At 42.5% G+C, this 19,355-nt stretch overlaps 3 protein-coding genes and 1 long non-coding RNA gene across 6 annotated transcripts; 1 reads left to right on the plus strand and 3 right to left on the minus strand.

The window, feature by feature from the left end:
* The first annotated feature begins 717 nt into the window (after window positions 1–717).
* On the plus strand, window positions 718–1,541 carry LOC103988381 (B3 domain-containing protein Os11g0156000-like). Its single transcript, XM_009406916.3, has 2 exons — window positions 718–1,327; window positions 1,402–1,541. Exons 1-2 carry the CDS (start codon window positions 718–720, stop codon window positions 1,539–1,541), a joined length of 750 nt encoding a protein of 249 aa, XP_009405191.3.
* Window positions 1,542–2,620: 1,079 nt separating this feature from the next.
* On the minus strand, window positions 2,621–5,537 carry LOC103987699 (uncharacterized). Of its 2 annotated transcripts, XR_001978540.2 has the most exons (3): window positions 4,733–5,532; window positions 3,401–3,813; window positions 2,621–3,173 (listed from the first exon to the last, which is right to left on the minus strand). It is a non-coding gene; the product is annotated as an uncharacterized LOC103987699 (long non-coding RNA). The 2 variants fall into 2 exon arrangements; XR_001978539.2 differs by having other exon boundaries at window positions 3,401–5,537.
* Window positions 5,538–7,181: 1,644 nt separating this feature from the next.
* On the minus strand, window positions 7,182–10,474 carry LOC103987700 (beta-fructofuranosidase, insoluble isoenzyme 3). The gene is made up of 7 exons (XM_009406079.3): window positions 10,205–10,474; window positions 9,296–9,304; window positions 8,335–9,191; window positions 8,093–8,251; window positions 7,778–8,019; window positions 7,574–7,667; window positions 7,182–7,478 (listed from the first exon to the last, which is right to left on the minus strand). The coding sequence occupies exons 1-7, from the start codon at window positions 10,407–10,409 to the stop codon at window positions 7,293–7,295; spliced, it is 1,752 nt and encodes a 583-aa protein (XP_009404354.2). The 5' UTR covers window positions 10,410–10,474; the 3' UTR covers window positions 7,182–7,292.
* Window positions 10,475–12,995: 2,521 nt separating this feature from the next.
* LOC135676228 (beta-fructofuranosidase, insoluble isoenzyme 4-like) lies at window positions 12,996–18,219 on the minus strand. Of its 2 annotated transcripts, XM_065187169.1 has the most exons (7): window positions 17,969–18,219; window positions 15,117–15,125; window positions 14,194–15,050; window positions 13,965–14,120; window positions 13,630–13,871; window positions 13,430–13,523; window positions 12,996–13,334 (listed from the first exon to the last, which is right to left on the minus strand). In XM_065187169.1, the coding sequence occupies exons 1-7, from the start codon at window positions 18,150–18,152 to the stop codon at window positions 13,125–13,127; spliced, it is 1,752 nt and encodes a 583-aa protein (XP_065043241.1). In that variant the 5' UTR covers window positions 18,153–18,219; the 3' UTR covers window positions 12,996–13,124. The 2 variants fall into 2 exon arrangements, with proteins under 2 accessions (XP_065043241.1, XP_065043242.1); XM_065187170.1 differs by lacking the exon at window positions 15,117–15,125 and having other exon boundaries at window positions 17,969–18,218.
* Window positions 18,220–19,355: the final 1,136 nt, after the last annotated feature.

The raw sequence follows: 19,355 nt of genomic DNA on the forward strand, positions 1-19,355 counted from the left end.
AGAGTACCGAGTCACAGGCAGTGAGGGAGTGGAGGGAAATGTGGAGTTGGCTTCAAGATGGGGATTCTGCAGCAGGAAAGGTGGTGTTAAGCGTGAAGGTTAAGGGGAAATGAGATGGGGGGATGGAGAGAGAGAGAGAAAAGGTGGGGAAGGCACAAGATGTCTGCTTGCGGGAACAGATCTTAACTCAGCAGTAGGATTATAAGTCATAGCTGAGCACTTGGGGTAGAGGAAAAGTTGGGTCAAGTACTGGAGCATCTGCAAAAAAATGGTAGAGGTGTATCTGACTCCACAGAACTTGCACCAGCTTAAGACAAAACAAATGGCTTGCAACACCCAGAAAACCCTGACTCTTATGGGGCAGATGCCACCAATAAGATGACCGCAGTACAGGAGTTAACCAGACCCAACCATCTCTCACATGGAAAGTGATTACCTGAGCCCTCAGTGGATGTTTGACAAGATGCCACAGTCACACCCTCTCTCTCTCTCTCTCTCTCTCACTTCTCAAGCTCCACACACAACCTGCTTGATCATTGCTCATCACCTCATCTACTTTGAGCTCCCTCCCTTCATTTTCTTTTCCTCAGAATTAAGAACAGTGAATGATTATTTCTTCGTAAGAGTCTATAAATTCCTAAGAATATGTGCTACAGCTTCAGTGTGCACACCCTCTAAGCTCTTGTTCTTTTGCATAGCCTTGTAGTCATTAGGAACATGTCCATGAACCCAATGTCACAGCAACAGCAGCAGCAGCATCACCATGGAACATGGCCTCGGGAGCCAGCCATGCACCTCTACCACCACCCCTGCCAACTGGAGCAGAGAGAAGGCCACCATGAGAGGGAGCAGATGTTTGAGAAGTGTCTCACTCCCAGTGACGTGGGGAAGCTCAACAGGCTGGTGATACCCAAACAGCACGCCGAGAAGTACTTCCCCCTCGACGGCAACTCGGGCGAGAAAGACCTGGCGCTGAGCTTCGAGGACGAGACCGGCAAGCCGTGGCGGTTTCGCTACTCCTACTGGAGCAGCAGCCAGAGCTACGTGCTGACCAAAGGCTGGAGCCGCTTCGTCAAGGAGAAGAAGCTCGACGCAGGCGACGTCGTCCTCTTCCAGCGTCCACGAGGAGGCGGCGACCGCCTCTACATCGGGTGCAGGCGCCAAGGTGCAAACGAGACCCCGTCACCGGCTCGCACCGCCACCGGGCTCAACGAGAAAGCGCCGTGGAGCCGAGTGCACCGCACGGCCGCAGGGCCTCATCCAGTGAGCCCGAGCGGCGCCTGCTCACGTCAGGCTCCGGTGCAACAGGACGGCCTTCGTCATGCAGGTAGACGATCCTTGCGACCTTGTGACGTCAGATAACTCGCTAGCTAGTCTTCTCAGAGCTGTGTTCATCTGCAGGAGAGACGAGGCAAGCCGCGGCGGAGAACACAGCAGTAGCACCTGGGGGCAAAGCAAAGCGACTGAGATTATTCGGCGTGAACTTGGAGTGCGGCCCGGCCTCCGACCGCCGGCCTTTGCATTCCGCCTCATGGTTATGAGGCTCGCGGCAGTGCTTGCCAACCGGCCAATGCCTCCTCCATCCATCCACGATGTGTTAGTAGTGGAGGCTAAGCTGTTAGAACTGTTTTGGGAAGATAGAATTAGCTGCATGCTACCTGTGCCTCTAAATCTCCTGTTTTGCATGCTAACAGTAGGTAACTGCAGTTCCCCTTGTGTGCAACGGAGGAAAGCGATGTAAGATAAAAAAAAGAAAGGGAGGATCTGCGGCCATGCTTTCAAATCCCACCTACCAAGCTCCCCTCTCCTGGAGGAGCTTTTGATTTGACCTGTGTTTGATTTGATTTGGGAAGGACCCAAACTCCGGAGTTAGGGAGGGAAGACGAGCTTCCTGGTTTTCCGGGCAATCTCCCCTTGCAGTCTTTATTATCTACCAGAGATTCCACTGCTACTCCCCGTGGGGGTGGGGATGTGGGTGGGGGTGGCGGTGGGAAAGTCTCCTGGAAACAGTAGTCGACGAGGCACTGTAATTGTTTTGAATGAACAGGTGATAGTGATCAATCTTTCATCGAGCTCTTAAATCTTTCTCTCCGGTCTACTGTAGATGTAATGACACAGGGAAAGTGAGTAGGCACATACATGAATGGTGCCAACGAAACGACAGGCGGTGGGAAAGTCTCCTCCTGGAAACAGTAGTCGACGAGGCACTGTAATTTGTTTTGAATGTTCGAACAGGTGATAGTGAGTGATCAATCTTTCATCGAGCTCTTAAGCCATCTCCCGGTCTACTGTACTGTAATGACACAGGGTAGGCACATGAATGATGCCAACGAAACGACAGGTGGGTGGGACTTGAGATGAAAGATAGGCACTTTCCGGCCTTCCTTTTATTACCGGGGGGAGGGGATGCCGGAGGGGGGCACCTGCGAGTGAGAAACGATACGTACATATCACCATTTTCTTATTATGGCCAGGGTGGGTTCCATCAATCAAAGAAAGAAAAAAAAAAAAATTGTAAAGATGCTATGTCTGATGCCTCTCTATCTGTGTTGGTAATAATTTAAGCTGTCGCTGTCTTTTTCAGCAAACATCTCAAGAAGAAATTTTTGGTGAGAAGAGGTACAAAAGCTGTCTCATCGGAAACTCCAAAACTATATAAATATTAATAACACCACTGTTCAACCGGTTCATATATATGCATACACCTACTTACGAGTGTGGAATTAGCAATATGTTATTTTATCGGAAGCACCACTGTTATAATTGTCTGGACTTGGATCCTTCTTCAACGATAGCATTTCTCCTGCACCCAGACATCCGGATGGGTGGCAGGATGCTTATGCGAATCATCAGTCGACAGAATTATTATGCACTCACTAAGCTTTTTTTTTTAACACACATCAGGATGAGTAGCTTTGGTTACGTAAGATATCAAACAGACCCATAACAAACCAATTGATTCGGTCGTTGAGGATCAATATTTACCGGTCTGACTGCCAATCAGACCAACTCGCCATGCGACCGTCCGCTCCGGTACTGCTTCTTTCCTTTATTATTATTTTTTACCTTTCCACTTCTTCCTCTTCTTCTTCGGACGTATTCCCCCCTCCCCCTTGTCAAAATAGGTCGAATCCATACCATTCTGACCATGGACCAGTATGAACGTGACAAACCTAGCAAAGGACCATATAAAAAAAATTTAGGACATGTTACCCGCTTATGCAAGCATAGAAAAAAAACCATTAACGTTTTACTCACAAAGGAAAGCAAATTATTAGTTTTCTTTTATGCCAACTTGCTGCAGAGTACGAGTCACCAGAAGGAGAATCAACGATCCATGCTATGAGTGGCATGTTGATATGAAATAGACAGAATGCATCGTTTACAAGTGGTAGATTACCTCCAATACTCACTCTGCTACTGCTCTCCCTTTGTGTCGGTTTCTGCCACCAGGAGATGCACAGCTTAGCTGCCTTCCATCTCCAACAGGTAGCAGATTGTAGAATCCACATCATCACCAAAAAATGCTATATGCTTCCATGACCTGCATGTAGCCAAAACTCATAAACAAAACCGTCTGCGCACCGCTGATGAGCACCATCTCAGTATCACGACCATGATGACGGCATCGCTGTTAAGAAATCATTTGCTTTCCTCCATGTATGCAGTCAACTTTAGAGTTCAACGAAATAAGATGCAGAAGGGACTCACTTGCCACAGAAGATTGTGGTTCTGCCCTGCATGCGTAAGACTCTGTAAACAAAGGATACTGCTTCAGTTGCTCCTTAGCTAAATATTCTACCCATGAAGTGTCTGTCATCATGCAATTATTTAGGGTATGGTTTTCGATAGCAGTTCAATACTGGTTTCAAAAAAAATATCAGAGAGGTACAGTAACAAGATACCAAGAGCGACCTGTGCCATGCATGTCACCGGAAAAAAACAATATAATAAATATAAATGATTCAGATATACTGAGTTCTATGCTTCTGTACCAGTGATTAATATCAATAGGTAAACATCGGTCCTCCGACCAACAATTTAAATCATGATTTAGGGGCCTCAAGTCATACTCAAAAGAAGAACCACTTTACTAAATTTCCAAACAGATACATGACACTATAATAAATGTTATGACAAGTATCCAGCTCTCTATTGTCCTAAGACATGAAAACTGTAGTTTTGGTAGGTTAACAGATTGCAAATACTCAACGTACAACACTCAAAAGGTGAAAATGTTTGCCTGTTCTATATATATCACTACAGCATGGCAAAAGTCCTTCACAGAATTCCAACTTGGAATTAGTTGATAACCCAGTACCTTCCTTCCAAGGATCATCAAACTGTTTAATGGATCTAAGAACCTGGATGAGCACCTAAAAGTTGGAAAAGCAGGCAATCGACATTGGAGGATGAAAAGAAGAAATTCATATCAAGAAAAGACATCAATAGAAGAGAAGCAAAGATAAAAGTCAGGAATATCCACGGAAAGGAATCCTAGAAAACAGACAACAATAGGAACCACCTAAAAAAGTGATGTATCTAATGAGTTGTGAAATGACATCAAAGAAATATATTGATGCACAGGAAACAGTGTTTCATCTATTATTTAGAGGAACCATCAGCATCAGCAATCATGTCATTCAAAGGGCATCAAATTATCCCAGAAAGTTATCTGGAAAAAAGCAGTAACAAAATAATGAAAAGATCTCCTTTAGATGAAATGCCATACCCATCCACTGAAGGCTCACTTTTCGAGCTACATAGAAACTTAGACTTGTGAACTGGAGAACAGCTTCATTCACTAAAATAAAGGGGGAAATGTGTAAAATACAGTAAATAAGCATGTAAAGAAAGCGATACATGAAATAGAGAAACAGAATATCAAATGGTGGCTTCTATTACTTACGAAGGATAAATGTTTCATTATCCCTAAATTTTTAAAAAAAGTAAAGTATTAACTCTCTGAGAAGACCTAGAAGATTATTGAACAACACCCTGCAACATCTGCTACAATCCCAGAGCAGCTAGAAGCTTATTGAAAAATGCACCTGCAACTATCGCTACAATTCCAAATCAGCTTATAAGAATGCAACAGACTTGTAAGCTTATAAGAAAGACTCAAGTAAGCTTATATAAAATGCAACAGACTTGTTGAGGACCTTCTAGAATAGCAACCCTATAAAATTACAAACAGTGGAAATTCACAAGCATACAGCAGGTATCTCCAGTCATTCCAAACTTGATCTTTTGAATTTTTCAATCTTAAAAAATAAAGAAATAAATAAATATTTCAACAATCATGTTGAGTAGGCATCTCCTGAAAATAAAATTCATTAAGCAACATAAAATCTCACAATTTTATCGACTAAAAAAAATTCCTACAATTTTTTACATTATGAAACCATAAATTATTTTCACAAATCAAAGCGACTTCATAATCTAAACATTATATATATATATATATATATATATATATCAACAATGGAATACAATATCATTTAAATGAATAAAACCATTAAATAAAGAACACAGAGAAGAACCTTCAATCTCCTAGAGACGATAACCTCCGCCTGCTCCTCCCTTGCAATCGAATCAGGATGACAGTCCTTCTTGTTTTCATTCAAAGGTTCAGAGCCTGAAGCATCCTTTATCTCGATTTATGACCATGGAAGAAGTGACAGCATTTCCCCAGCCGATCGATGCCTTATTCTCCAGCACGCCTTCCTCACCGCAGACCAATTTTCGCATTCCCCTAACAATTCTCATGAGGCCAAATTCGCCGAGAAATAATTCTTAAATGATTATGCAATCCTTCCCAAAACCCTAACCCGCCCAATCGAAGGCTCCACACATCCGCCATAAATGATTACCCAAGAATCAATCTATTCGCAAGAAAGACGCGTTCTGAGTCACCAAGAAACCGGAGAAAGAAATACATACGAAGAGATCGAAACAAAGAGTCGACCTACAACCCTAAGAACACCCAAAAAATCCACCAAAAGAAACGAATCCGAAGCATACGAAGCTTGCCTTGACCAATTCCACAACGATCCCCGGCCACTTCGTTCAAAGTAAGTGAAAGAATTGGTAGGGAGGGGGGTCGAGGCTGTGGCGACAGCGATCGAGTCTTGAATTAAAAGCTCATTGGGAGGAATGCAGAAGGAATCAGTTACGGTCGTTTTGCATCGTCCGAAATTACCTTTTAGCCCTCGCCCAGGACAACTGGTATGAGTCTTTCGTCACTGTTAAAGCAGAGGTCAAATCGTGATTACATGTTTCATTTTTTGCCGAGAGTATGACGTGACACGTGGAGGCCTCATGCGGAAGTTATGGTGTCGATGACATCGTGTCGTTTGGTGATTTGGTGGAGACGCTGTCTGCTGCTCTATCATGGACAGTGATTCGAATTTGCTACTGGGTCGAACGCTGCATTCGTAATGCCGACCAAGTGTTATTCTTCGTATGGCAGAGAAGGGCTACTGCTAATCTTGAGAAGACGATGAAGCTCATATTAGACAGAAGAAGATGAATCCAGATGGCTCTACTAAAACTGGTGTTCTTACGAGGCCTCTCTTCATATGAAACCTGTTTTCCAACACCTTAATCATCAGATTGAAATCATATTGGATATGATTTCTCAGATGCTTTATTTGTGTCAGAATCACATATTTGTCAGGACATGGTTTTGTCTGAGCTTAAGGTACTAATTCCTTCCAGGAGAAATTAATGGTTCTTATCTGTATCTTTACACAAAGTGGGAAGCTGTTCCCAAGTAGAGTTTTTGAGTGGTCCAATTCATCATGTTCATGTTAAAGCAATGATCACGAGAGACCATATCCAATCCTCCCAAAGCTGTGTTGTATCCCATTAGCTGATTCAGCTGAGACTGTAGAAAGATGCTACTCCTCCCTAAGTTCCACTCACAAGGTTTGAGCTTTTGAAGATGCACTGACAAGGCAAGAGCATCTCCACATGGCTTTCTCAGCAACCTAGTAAAAGTATACTTTGGCTTTTGCATTGTGCTGAGGGAAGGATGTGGTCTTTGCCTTCCTCAGAATAAAGGATTTGCCAGTGATAAGCTTCTCGATGTGTTGTGCATCTGACAAGTGTTATGCAGATTTGATGTGTATCTGAAGAATCTTGAGTTGACTGAGAGATAAAACACTACGGTAATGCACTTCAATAAACTCTGAAGGATAACTGGAATTAGAACCTTCAAGGATAACACTGCAGTGGACAAGAAGCTACGAAAACTTATTGTAGAAGTGGACACTTCAATGATTGCCTCACTATGCTCCATTCATCAGAGGTTTCTTCATCTCCCATGCATTCAACTCGGAGACTTTGACATCAGTTGATCCATTGTTGAAGACGAACAGGTGGGCATCTTCTCCGATAGCCAAGCTGGGATAAACTCTGGAAGTAATGCATGTCTTGCCTTTGGCCCCAAAGCTCTCCACCACAGAGCTATCAATCTGCATCACATGGTCAAAACTTGCTCATAAATGAAGAAGACGATGGAATGCTGACAGGAAGTGGATGCAATAAGGTTTGGGATTTATTAACATACCAAGGTCCTTAAGGAGATCTTGCCAGTTTTAGCTATATCGACATCGACGAAGCCTGCAAAGGTTGGCTTGTACAGTCCTGCCCTCAGTGAGGACCTGTTCGAGCCACACAAGGATGGTTAGCCAATCAAAACTAGAAGATCATCATACAGCTGCTTGAATTCTGTGAATGAAATGGTAAAGAACTGTGAAGATAAATAGCTGACCTGGTAGGATCATGACACATGAGGACTACATGTTTGTGGTAAGCTTTGAAGACCCTGAAGAACACAGCAGTCTTCTCTTCCATGTTGGCTGAAGCCAAAACCAGCACTCCGAATGGCCCAACCCCACCCTTCACGTCTGCTGTCTTCCGGCCGCAGAGTGCCTCGGCGTCAGTCGCCCAAGAAGGATCGAAGTCCTCAGCTTTCTCCAAGCCTGAGACATCAAAGCTCACCTCTACATCCGCCTGCACGGCGAAAGAGACACGGTCAACTTAAGAATCACTGCCACAGTTCTGCAAGTGGATATCAAACGCAGACCTGTGAAGAGTCTATCCCGGTCACTTCGAAGAAGCCACCACTTGGGATCCTCTTGTGCTCGACAACAACGTGTTTGCCTCTGAGAGATTCAATCTCTTCGATCGGCCACTGCACAAGCTGTCGACCGCTGCTGTCGAGCAAAATGGTTCTTGGAATCATCTGACAACAGATCACCACATCAAGTTCATCGAAATCAGTGGAGGGCGAAGCGCATGACAGAATTCTACCACGTCAAGACCGACCTGAATGCCCGCCCAACCTTTAGCTTTATCGACATCCGAGGTGTCCGACTCGTTGGCCCACCCCCACAGGATCCTTCGCTGCTTCTTCCCGTCGAAGAAGGTCTTGGAAGCGTAGAAGTTGCCGTAATCATACCTCAAGCCGGTGTTATCGTCCGCCGACGTTGCGTCGGGCACATACTTGTCCTTGTCGTGGTAGTACTTCCCCACCGTGTAGTACTCGTACCTCGTGATGTCCAAGCTGACCTTGAGCACATACTTCACGCCATGGCCATACACGGACGTATCTAGGCCTCGCGTCCCCTTCAACGCCACCGGGTAGAAGTCCGGGCACTCCCACATGCCGGTGTCCCTGGCGCTGTGGAGCGAGTGCTTTGCCTTGACCCAGTGCACGAAGTCTCTGCTCCGGTACAGAATCGCCTTGCCCCTCTTGTTCCACTTGCTGCCAACCACCAGCTTCCAGTGGCCACTAGGTCCACGCCACGCCGTCGTCGGGTCACGGAAGGCGCTGCCGTTGACCCCATCGTCCGGGGCAATGACAGGGTTGAAGTCGGGCTTCACCCACTCACGGAGGTAAGGATCAGAGAGATTCTTCGGGTACGCAATGTTCTGCACTTGTCTCTCACGAGGGTCGAGGCCAGTGTACAGTATCACGGGCCTGTTGCCGGGAAGGATGGTTGCAGAGCCAGACCAGCAACCCTTGATGTCGAAGGGCTTCGACGGGTAGATCGCCGGCTCGAGCGCTACCCAGTTGATGAGATCGGTGGAGACGGAGTGTGCCCACACGATGTTGCCCCACACCGAGCCACTGGGGTTGTACTGGTAGAAGAGGTGGTAGAGGCCATTGTAGTACATCGGCCCTAGTGAACATTAATGTTACGTACGGATCATATCAAGAAGATGTGTGTGTGTGTGTCGTGAGAAAGAGAGAGAGAGAGAGAGAGAGGGGGTGGGGGGAACGTACCATTTGGATCTGGACGTCAGGTTTGTGCATTTGATGGTACAGCCATTAGCGTAGTATCATGGAGGAGACGACAAGACAAAGACAAAATCAGTGACAGCATTTGGACAAGCACATATATAATAGAAACATGCAAAAGGATTGGTGGGATTCCGTTGCAGAATCCAAGGCTCTGATTAATATTCAAACATATTATGTGAGAATGTACGAAAAGGTTGGAAGGGAATCAGAGTGGTCAAATCCAGAGGAAGTTTTATGAAAGCCATGCAGTTTAGTCTCTTAAATCTTGTGAGAGGAGGTACAGTGATAGAAATAAGATTTTTTTAAATATACGAGAAAATCTTTTGTTCCGTTGAAAAAATTGTTCTGTTAAGAAAAATTCTTAATCCTCTATTCTGTTGAGGGAAATTGTTCATCCTAATATGTATAAATAGGAAAACGATAGTTTAATGTATTTAAGTTTTTTATTTTTTCAATAAAATTTCTTTAATAAATTTTTTTTAATAATTATTTTTATCTTCTATTATTTTCATCACGAAACACTCATTTAGGTTTTATCAGGGGAAGGTTTAAAACGTGCCGGTGGGGGACGCTGTCGTCGGGTTACGTGCAGCATCGGCCGATGGCACGACGCCACCATTAGCAACAGTGGAAGGACAGATTCGCAACAGGGAGAGAACCGAGAGAAAAGACAGAAAGCAAGGTTGATGCACAATGGGACGACGCACACCACCATTAGCAACAGGAGAGCGGGTCTATTAAGAAAGCAACCGTGAGAGCAAATAGAGGACAAGAGTGAAGAGCTTGTAGCGCAAGCCTAGGTTGAGGATAAGAGAAGAACCACTCCCAGTTATTCCCATGAGAAGAAGAGAAGAACAGAGAGGAGGAGGAGAGGAAGGTGACGTAACGTACCATTGATCCAGTGTTTCGGGGGCTGGAAGTGATACCCAGTCCTCAACTTACTGTCGACAACGGAAGCAGGAACAGACTGGAGGGATTCATACACCACATGGGAGGCCTCCACCACCACCCCGTTCCTTTCCCTGACGCAGAGGCACCAATGCACAAGAACCACAGCCAACCATGCCGTCCAACAACGGCTATTCGCTCTCCCCATCACTTACCTCGGAAGCCAAACACCAACACCTGATGATGATTCTAAGGGAGCGTTGCAGAAGGAAGAGCCCTTCGGGTGGTATATATAAGCAGGAAGAGGGATGGGAGAAGACCAGACGACACTTGTGCTAACGAAGAATCTCAATTATTGCTGCCAACAATGTCTGATGACTCAATAACTCCAAAAGACACCGTGAGTCCCACATTCTCTGAGCACAACGAGATACCAGAACACGTAGAGATGGGCATCTGCATGCAGGCAAACCTCATGGGTCTCACAGGACGATTGTTCCTCGCTTCAATTGAATGATATAGAATTCAAAATCCTAACTTCAATCACAGAAGAAGTTTATGTGAGAAAACAATACGTATTGTTCGGCTCTATGTCGATGGATACCGAGCTGTAGTTGGGCGGATGAAATGAGACAGACCTTCACATCCGCATTAATGGCTCTGAAATAACTTACACAGTGCTGCTATCGGAAACGCAGGGAAACACATCCGCGGCAGCACAGAGCTGCACCATCGAAGAAAGCACCACACCTCGATCGCCTGCTGCTTCTCAGACGTAAGCAGTGCATTCTCATGTTGTACCATACCCCGCCTAACATTTGCTTTCAGCTCATCTTGACTTCATCTCCACCTCGATCGGGAAGCCTTGTGAATTAGATTTTCCATGCGGATCACCTTTTTTAAACGCCATAATGAAAGAAGAAAGCTCGATCAATCTTATGTGATTCACGATGTACTTCTTAGCATACAAGTGAAGGTGTCTTTCATGGACTTCGCAAGTAACACATTGGTTTACCAAAAGGTTGAAAATCGTATGCCATTCGATCCATTTAGCTAATAATTCTTTTTTGCAGCACTTGGCTATGAAATATGCCCACTTGTCTTGGCCTCTAATGCAATGCCAAGACTCCTCATGTTGGTAGTACGTCCAAGAAAGCATCAATAACGGGGCTGTAAACAAGAAGGAGGAGAGAGAGAGAGAGAGGGGGTGATCCACTGGCAACTTGTGATGGTGAGGGGCAGTGAACCTTTGGGCCTGAGTCAAGGATACTCCATCTTACCAGCTGGAGGATACAGTCTACATTAGCTTCGGTCCATTTGTGAGGCAAGTTGATGAGCAACAACAGGGCACCATCCCACATTCCTACTCAGACTCCACACTGGTCTCTCTCCCCATACCTGCATATGACACCCCACGTTCTTCTGACAGACCATGAAGGATGGGGATTGCCACCTAATTTGTCCGTCAAACAGGCATTGGATCTCAGCAGAAGCTGCCAAAACTCCACCCTGCTTTGTTTCTTTCAATTTTCGCTCGGTTATAGGAGTTATTGGCATGGTGAGTAGTGAGTAGCTCCAATGGTGGGACTACAGGCTGGCTGCATGAGAACCCATCACATTTGGAAACAAGGCCTGTCCTTGTTCTTCTCAGTGCTGGATAAGAAACTGCACTTAGTTGAGGACACCAATCCATTGCGCTCATGCTTGGAGGCATTCAAGTAGTTTCTTTCTCTGACTTCCTATTTTCTTCTGTCTTAGAGTTGTTTCCAGGAGCAGTGCTCGTGTTTGAATCTGAGAAATGATCTCTCAATTGCTCTCAAGTCCCCCTATCCTTTAGCAGTCTTTGATCTAAATATACTTTATAAAAGCTTTCTTGTCACATTCCATCTTTCTTTGGCTTAAAAACTAAAACAAAGAAGCTTTTCTGGAGATTATTATTGATTCCTCAAAATAAAAGCAGATCATTGAAACAAAGAAGGAGCTGATTCATTTCTGCATCCATTTCTCGAAGTGAAAGCCTAGTTGTACCCAAAACCCCATAAACAAGTAAAAGAGAGTTCATCAGCTTATTAACTGAGTGATCCTAATTTCCATTAGGATTATTTAGGAAGCAGAAGAAACCTGTAGTTTTAGTCATCTCAATCTTTCTTTGCTGTGAAAACTGAAACAAAGAAGATGGTGCTACTTTATGTCTACATCCATGTCTCCAAGGTAATAATTGAGTGAAGCCTAATTTTACCGAAAGCTCAGAGACGGAGAGTGCAGAAGCTCAAGAAAGAGATCCCTGCTTTGGGACATGATACTTCCATACAGAATTCTGTAGACAGAACAAGAAACTGCACTCCAATATGTGGAAGGAACTGTTCCTGATCTAAAATTATGGTATAATTGATTTCCTATGCAAATCCATGATTTCTTGTTCTGGGTGGAAAATCCTTGACTTTTAGGCAAGATGAGACATGATCTTCATATGGCACCTTTGGCGTGGAGTTTGAACAGAGAAGAAAGGGAGATCTGCGACCCCTGAGATGTGGATCACACATCGGAATCAGGTCAGCTTCATGTCACCACCTAATTCACTGACCTCACAAAGAACATTGTGTTCCAGAGGAACGTATCTTCCGTATGACAAGAATCCAATCCAATTCATGTAACAGCTTGCATAGCCTTTGTGCCAACTTCTAGATGTAATGCTAAGATTATAGTGATCGTTCATCTTGTGGCTTTTCAATGGTACAAGTCTCATCAGCTCAGCTAATCATCAGTCATTGCAAGCAAATGGAGAATTTTGAGAGGAGCAAAATGTTTGAGGTTTATCATGAATCATCTTTTCTTGTATCAGAATACCAAAGATTGTTTCTTCCTTGGTTGACTGATGAATTGAGATATCATAGTTTCAGTGAAAAAAATGCACCCGAAAAACCTAGTTTTCGATAACTAGGTCTTTGAGTTTTATGTTCAAGTGAGCCTTGGCCATGCCCCATGACTGAAACCTTGAGATCATCACAGAGCTGGAGCCATTGTTGAACAGGTAAAGATGAGAGCTGGTGTTCAAGAACAATTCAGGATAAACTCTAGCCGTGATGCATGCTCTCCCCTTGCCGCCAAAGTTCTCGATTACCGAATGATCGATCTGTTACATCAATGGAGATGCAACACGCACAAGAAGGTCATCGTGAGCTTTACAGGATCCAAATTGATTAGATGAAGAGACAAACATTCACTCACCAAGGTTCTCAGGGAAATCTTTCGTTCCTTCTCGAGGTCCATGTCCAAGAACACTCCATACACTGGTTTGTCGAGCTCTGGCCTTAGAGAGGACCTGCTCTCAGCATCAAGAACTTGATGTAAATGACGTTACTTTGTAGCCATCAGAAACAAAATTCGATGCTGCAAACGAGTCCTTCGCATGATAAAAAATGACTTGCCTTCTCTGATCAGAGCACATGAGGACTTTGGCTGTGTTCTGATCTCTATAAACTCTGAAGAAGATAGCCGTGTGTTCCTCCAGGTTTTCCGAAGCCAAAACCAGCAACCCAAAGGGTCCGATTCCACCTCTAACGGAAGCATCTTCTTGACTGCAAAGCTTAGGAGCGTCCATCGCCCGAGTGGGATCAAAGGGATCTGCTCTGTCTAAGCTTGGCAGCTCGAAATCTACCTCGACATCTGCCTATTCGGAGATCGAAACCAAAACAAAGCCAAATCCACCATAAGTAATGGGCAGTACAATCCTAATCTGTATAAGATTGTGTTAGGCACTGACCTGTGAACCTTTTACTCCTTTGATCTCATGCAGACCTGTTGTGAGCTCCAAGCCATGCAGATGAACCTCGTTTCTTCTGAGAGATTCAACCTCTTCGATCGGCCACTGAACAAGCTGCCTTCCTCTGCTATCCAGCCAAATTTTCCTCGGAATGATCTGAAGAATCACTCATATGTTTCTGATATCGAAACATGAGCTTATATGATCCAAGCAGAGAAGAAGAAGTCACCTGAATACCAGCCCATCCCTTTGCGATGTCATCAGATTCAGTGTCAGATTCATTCAACCATCCCCACAAGATCCTCCGCTTCTTCTTCGCATCGAAGAACGTCTTCGATGCGTAGAACTTACCATAGTCGTACCTCAACCACATCCGGTAGTCGTCCGCAGCATTGTCCGGCACAAAGATGTCCCTCGTCTCATCATACGTTCCCAGCATGTAATAGTCGGACTGCGGCTCCATCAAGCTCATCTTCAACACATGCCTGACGTCCTTGGAGTTCACCGACGTGTCCAAGCCTTCTCGTCCCTCGATCGGCACCGGGAAGAAGTCAGGGCACTCCCACATCCCCGAAGCGCTCGACGAATGCAGAGGCGAGTCGGCCCTCTCCCACCGCACGAAGTCCTCGCTCTTGTACAACAAGGCGGTTCCATTCCCTGAGATCTCAGCTCCCAGGGCGACTCGCCAATGCCCGTCGGCTCCGCGCCACCCGGTGGTCGGGTCCCGGAACATGTCGGGGTGGATGCCGTCGGAGGGCGTCATCAGAGGATTGTAGTCAGGCTTCGTCCACTCCCTGAGAAAGGGATCGGACAGGTTCCCCGGGACAGCAATGTTCTGGACCTGCTGGTTGTCTCGGTTCATCCCAGTGTAGAGGATGACCGGCTGGTGGCCGGGGAGGATGGTGGCGGAGCCGGTCCAGCAGCCATTGATGTCGAAGGGCTTGGTGGGATGGATGGCGAGGTCGAGCGGCGCCCAGTTGATGAGGTCGGTCGACACCGAGTGAGCCCAATGGATGTTGCCCCACACCGAGCTATTGGGGTTGTACTGGTAGAAGAGGTGGTAGACGCCATTGTAGTACATCGGTCCTGTCAGTGGTTTTGGTGGCAGTTATGACAGTTGCCTGTGAGTGAGAGAGAGAGAGAGTTGCATACCATTTGGGTCTGCTCATTTGCCAGGTTTTGGAGGACCAATTCATGCAAGAGAAGAGACCATGTTAGAACATGAAATCTTGCAGTAGAAACATATATGTCTTCCCTGTTCTTAATCTACTCTCAGAAAAATAGGCACAACGATGAAACTATGGCATCTCATTACATGATGTTGCCATCTAAACTAGATGAAACTATGAGTGAGTAGAATCGATGTTTGTTAGGGATGGAGGAGCAAGGAAAAAAAAAAGAATACTGTTATAATATTAAAAATAGGAGGATTGATAAGAATACTTATAAGATATTCCTAGGTAGTTATTAAAATCACCTTGTAACTACTAGATCATAATAACTATCTAGATAACTATGAATCAAGTCTTAACACTTCCCCTTGATTCATAGTTACAAACACCGATATGCGACATGAAATAAATATACTTTTGAACTGAAAATGACTTGGTGAAGATATCCACAACTTATTCATATGTTCCACAATACTTCATTATTATGGCTCCACTTGCTACAAGATCTCGAATGAAATGATAGCGTATCTCTATATACTTCGTTCTTCTATGAAATGTTGGATTCTTCGTCATTACAATTGTGACTTTATTATCACAAAATATTTTCGTTGCTTCTTTTTGTTCTTGATGAAGATCTTCAAGAAGTCTTCTAAGCCATATTGCTTGACAAGCTATTGATGTTGCGGCTACATATTCTGCTTTCGATGTCGATAACGCAGTTGTTGCTTACTTTTTAGAACTTCAAGATATAGCTCTCGATCCGAGGCTAAAAACATTGCCTGAAGTACTATTTCGATCATCTAAAGCTCCTGCCCAATCACTATCAGTAAAATGAAATAATTTACATTTAAACTTTGTTTTGAACACTTATTTTAACCCAATAGGTTTCTTTTCTTTCGGTAGATCCATTAGCTCCCAAGTTTCATTCATCTCAATCGACTTGATTTCCTCCTTTATTGCTTTTCTTCATTCCTCTTTTTTAATTGCTTCCTCAAAAATTGTTGAATCTGAAATAAACAAAGCAAATATTGAGTCATAAATTTATATTTCCTCAGAATTTGAACTGCTATTGGGTGAGGTTGACGATAAACTTGTTGGAGCAGGATCCATCATTTGATTCTGCGGAATGTCTAGTTCTGTTGAAATCTGCATTTGTGTTCTACCTTTATTGGTCTCCCAATTCCAACTTGTCCTTTCATTAAACATAACATTTCTATTAATAATAACTTTGTCATTAACAGGGTTATATAATCGATATGCTTTGTAAAGAATAACCAATTAAGATATATTTTTCGGATTTTTCATTAAGCTTGTGATGATTTTGTGAATTCACCAAAGCATAAACAATAAAACAAAAAATTCTTAGATGTCTAACACTTGGTTTCATACCATACCAAGCCTTAAAAGGAGTTTGATTCATAATAGCCTTTGTTGGTGAAATATTCAACAAATAAACTGTTGTTGCAATTACTTCTGCCCAAAACTAATTTGGAATTTATTTTCCTTTAAGAAAACTTCTTGCTATTTTAACGATAGTCCGATTTTTACGCTCAGCTACACCATTTTGCTCCGGTGTATATGATGCTATCAATTCTCTGTGAATAACATTTTCTTCACAAAAAGAACTAAACTCATTAGATAAAAATTCACTGCATTTATCTGTCCGAAGTGTCTTTATATATCTATCACTTTGCCTTTCTACAAGTGCCTTAAACTTTCGAAAATTATCAAATGTTTCATATTTCAGTTTCAGAAAATATACCCAACTCATGCGGCTATAATCACAGTAAATAATAAAAAAATTGACTTCCACCAAATGATTTTGTATTCATAGGTCCACATAAGTCAGCATGAATTAATTCAAGATAATTAGATGCTCTCCATACTTTTCTAATAGGAAATGGTTTTTTACTTTGTTTGCCATAAATATATCCTTCACATACATCAAGCGTATTAATTTTAGACAATCCGAAAACCATTCTTTTTTGACTTAACAACCTTAAACTCCTTAATGTTAAGGTATCTATATCTTAAACATCATAAACTAGACTCATTCTTTTGAGTTGCGACAAGTGCATGCGTTCCAATATTTGACACATCTTGTTTTGCGTCATGCAAACATTTACTATAATCAAACCAAATTTTTTTATCTTTAATAGTGCATGAACCATCATCAAATATTACTGAATATCTATCATCTATCAATTGTTCAATACTCAATAAGTTATGTGATAAAGTAGGAACAAAGAAAACATTATCAAGGTATTTTCCCTTGATTTGTTTGCTATCTTCAAGTCTAACTTTCAATTTGTGAGTTTCATCAATATATCTAAATATTGATTTTATGTCTGACATATGATTAGAACATCCACTATCTAAAAATCAAATATCATTTGAGATATCATGAACTTGTGAATGAGTCATAAACAACTTACTATTTTCTTAATTTTCCTCCACATAGCTTACTTGCTTTTCTCTTTTCCAGCAATCTGCTTTCATGTGATCAAATTTTTTACAATAGTAACATTGAATTCCACTCTTGTAATTTCTTTGATCATAATTTGATTATCACATACCATCCTGTTTGATAGACATAAACAACTCTACGATATCCAGCTCTCTATAAAGGTAATTCCAGTCATCAGAAGAACAATAACAAGAAGAGTCTGTGCATAATCTGAGATGGAGTTCATGTTTGTTTCCTTCCTATTACTAGATTCTTGAAATCAATAAGCTATAGAACTATCCTGCGATTGCAAGTTCTACAAAGATTCCTAAAGGAATAAGATCACACAGGACTCATAAAGATCAAATCTAAACACTATGGCATACCATTGATCCAGTTCTTGGGTGGTTGGAAGTGGTATGCAGTCCTGTATTGCTTGCTAACTATGGACGATATCTCCTGAGACTGTGGATACAGGAAGACTCTGCGGGAAGGCTCCACGAACACCAAACAACGGCAGAGGAAGAAGCAGAGGACCCAAACCAAGCAAGATCTGCAAGAACTGGCCATGGGGGGAGATGAAGGAAGGAGAAGGGAGAGGAGGTCGGATGGTCGGAGCTCAAATTTCAAGTCAACTAAGACAAAGTTTAGCCATTTAATACTGGGATAAAACCAGGACAGCCTTCATCACATGTGATTTCATTATAATATTTGATGAAAACAGTGGAAACTAATTGTTTTCTTGGATAAGATTGAACCCATATGATCTAATCTGCTTATTTGTCTGCATGAAGAGGGCCAATGCTCTCCCTTTGGGCTTTCGGCAATGGCGAAAAGGACACCCAACAGAAGCTTTTGTTTTCTGGGAGACGGAAGCACGGATTTGGATTGGACAAGAGGAGAGGAATGTGGAAGATGACACAAAAGAGGGATTTATTGAGGGCATCAAAGTCCGATCCGTTCCTGATTTGTGGTAGAAGAATTATTAGATTATGTAATCCGGGATGACACATATATCTTGCGACATAAAAATATTAGATTACATAAAAATATTAGATTATGTGATCCTATTTAATTTGATAAGATATATTATGAATATAATTATATTCTGATTATGATTATTGATTAATAAAAAAATCAAATTAAGATAACATTTATTAAGAGACGTTCTTGACGGGAGAAACTCTCTTAATAATTTATCCTAGATTCTCTATTCTCGTTTATAGATAGGATCTCTAAGACATAAATAGTATAAGAAGAGAGAAAAAGAGATAAAATCAAAAAATATGTTTGATCTAATATTATTTTATTTTTATCCTAACATAATATTTTTTTCACATTACATATAACATATAACACAGTTTTTATATTTACAGAAATATCAATCATCTCAATATTCTACTGGTCGATCATTAGAATGAACAAAAATAATCTGTTTTTAATAATTTTTTATATTATTTTATTATATTATCTTGTAACATTAATCATTTTATAATATTAAAACTTCCTCGGTGACTCTGTGATGAGATAAAATAATTACATACAAAGCACCATTTCGTATTATATTTCTGTATCGGACTGTGTCAATCCATGCAGCTGCCGCTGAGTTGGCGATTACCGAGCAGTACTTGTTATTGGTTTAACCTCTCAACCGCTATGACTAAAAAAAAACAATTAAATTAATTCAATCAGAAAGCTTTAATTCATTTATCCAAAATTACAACAACAAAAATAAAAACTCATCAGAATTATGGACTAAAAAATAATTTAATT

This window comes from Musa acuminata, chromosome BXJ1-6 (genome assembly GCF_036884655.1).
Source record: "Musa acuminata AAA Group cultivar baxijiao chromosome BXJ1-6, Cavendish_Baxijiao_AAA, whole genome shotgun sequence".
Lineage (NCBI taxonomy): Eukaryota > Viridiplantae > Streptophyta > Magnoliopsida > Zingiberales > Musaceae > Musa > Musa acuminata.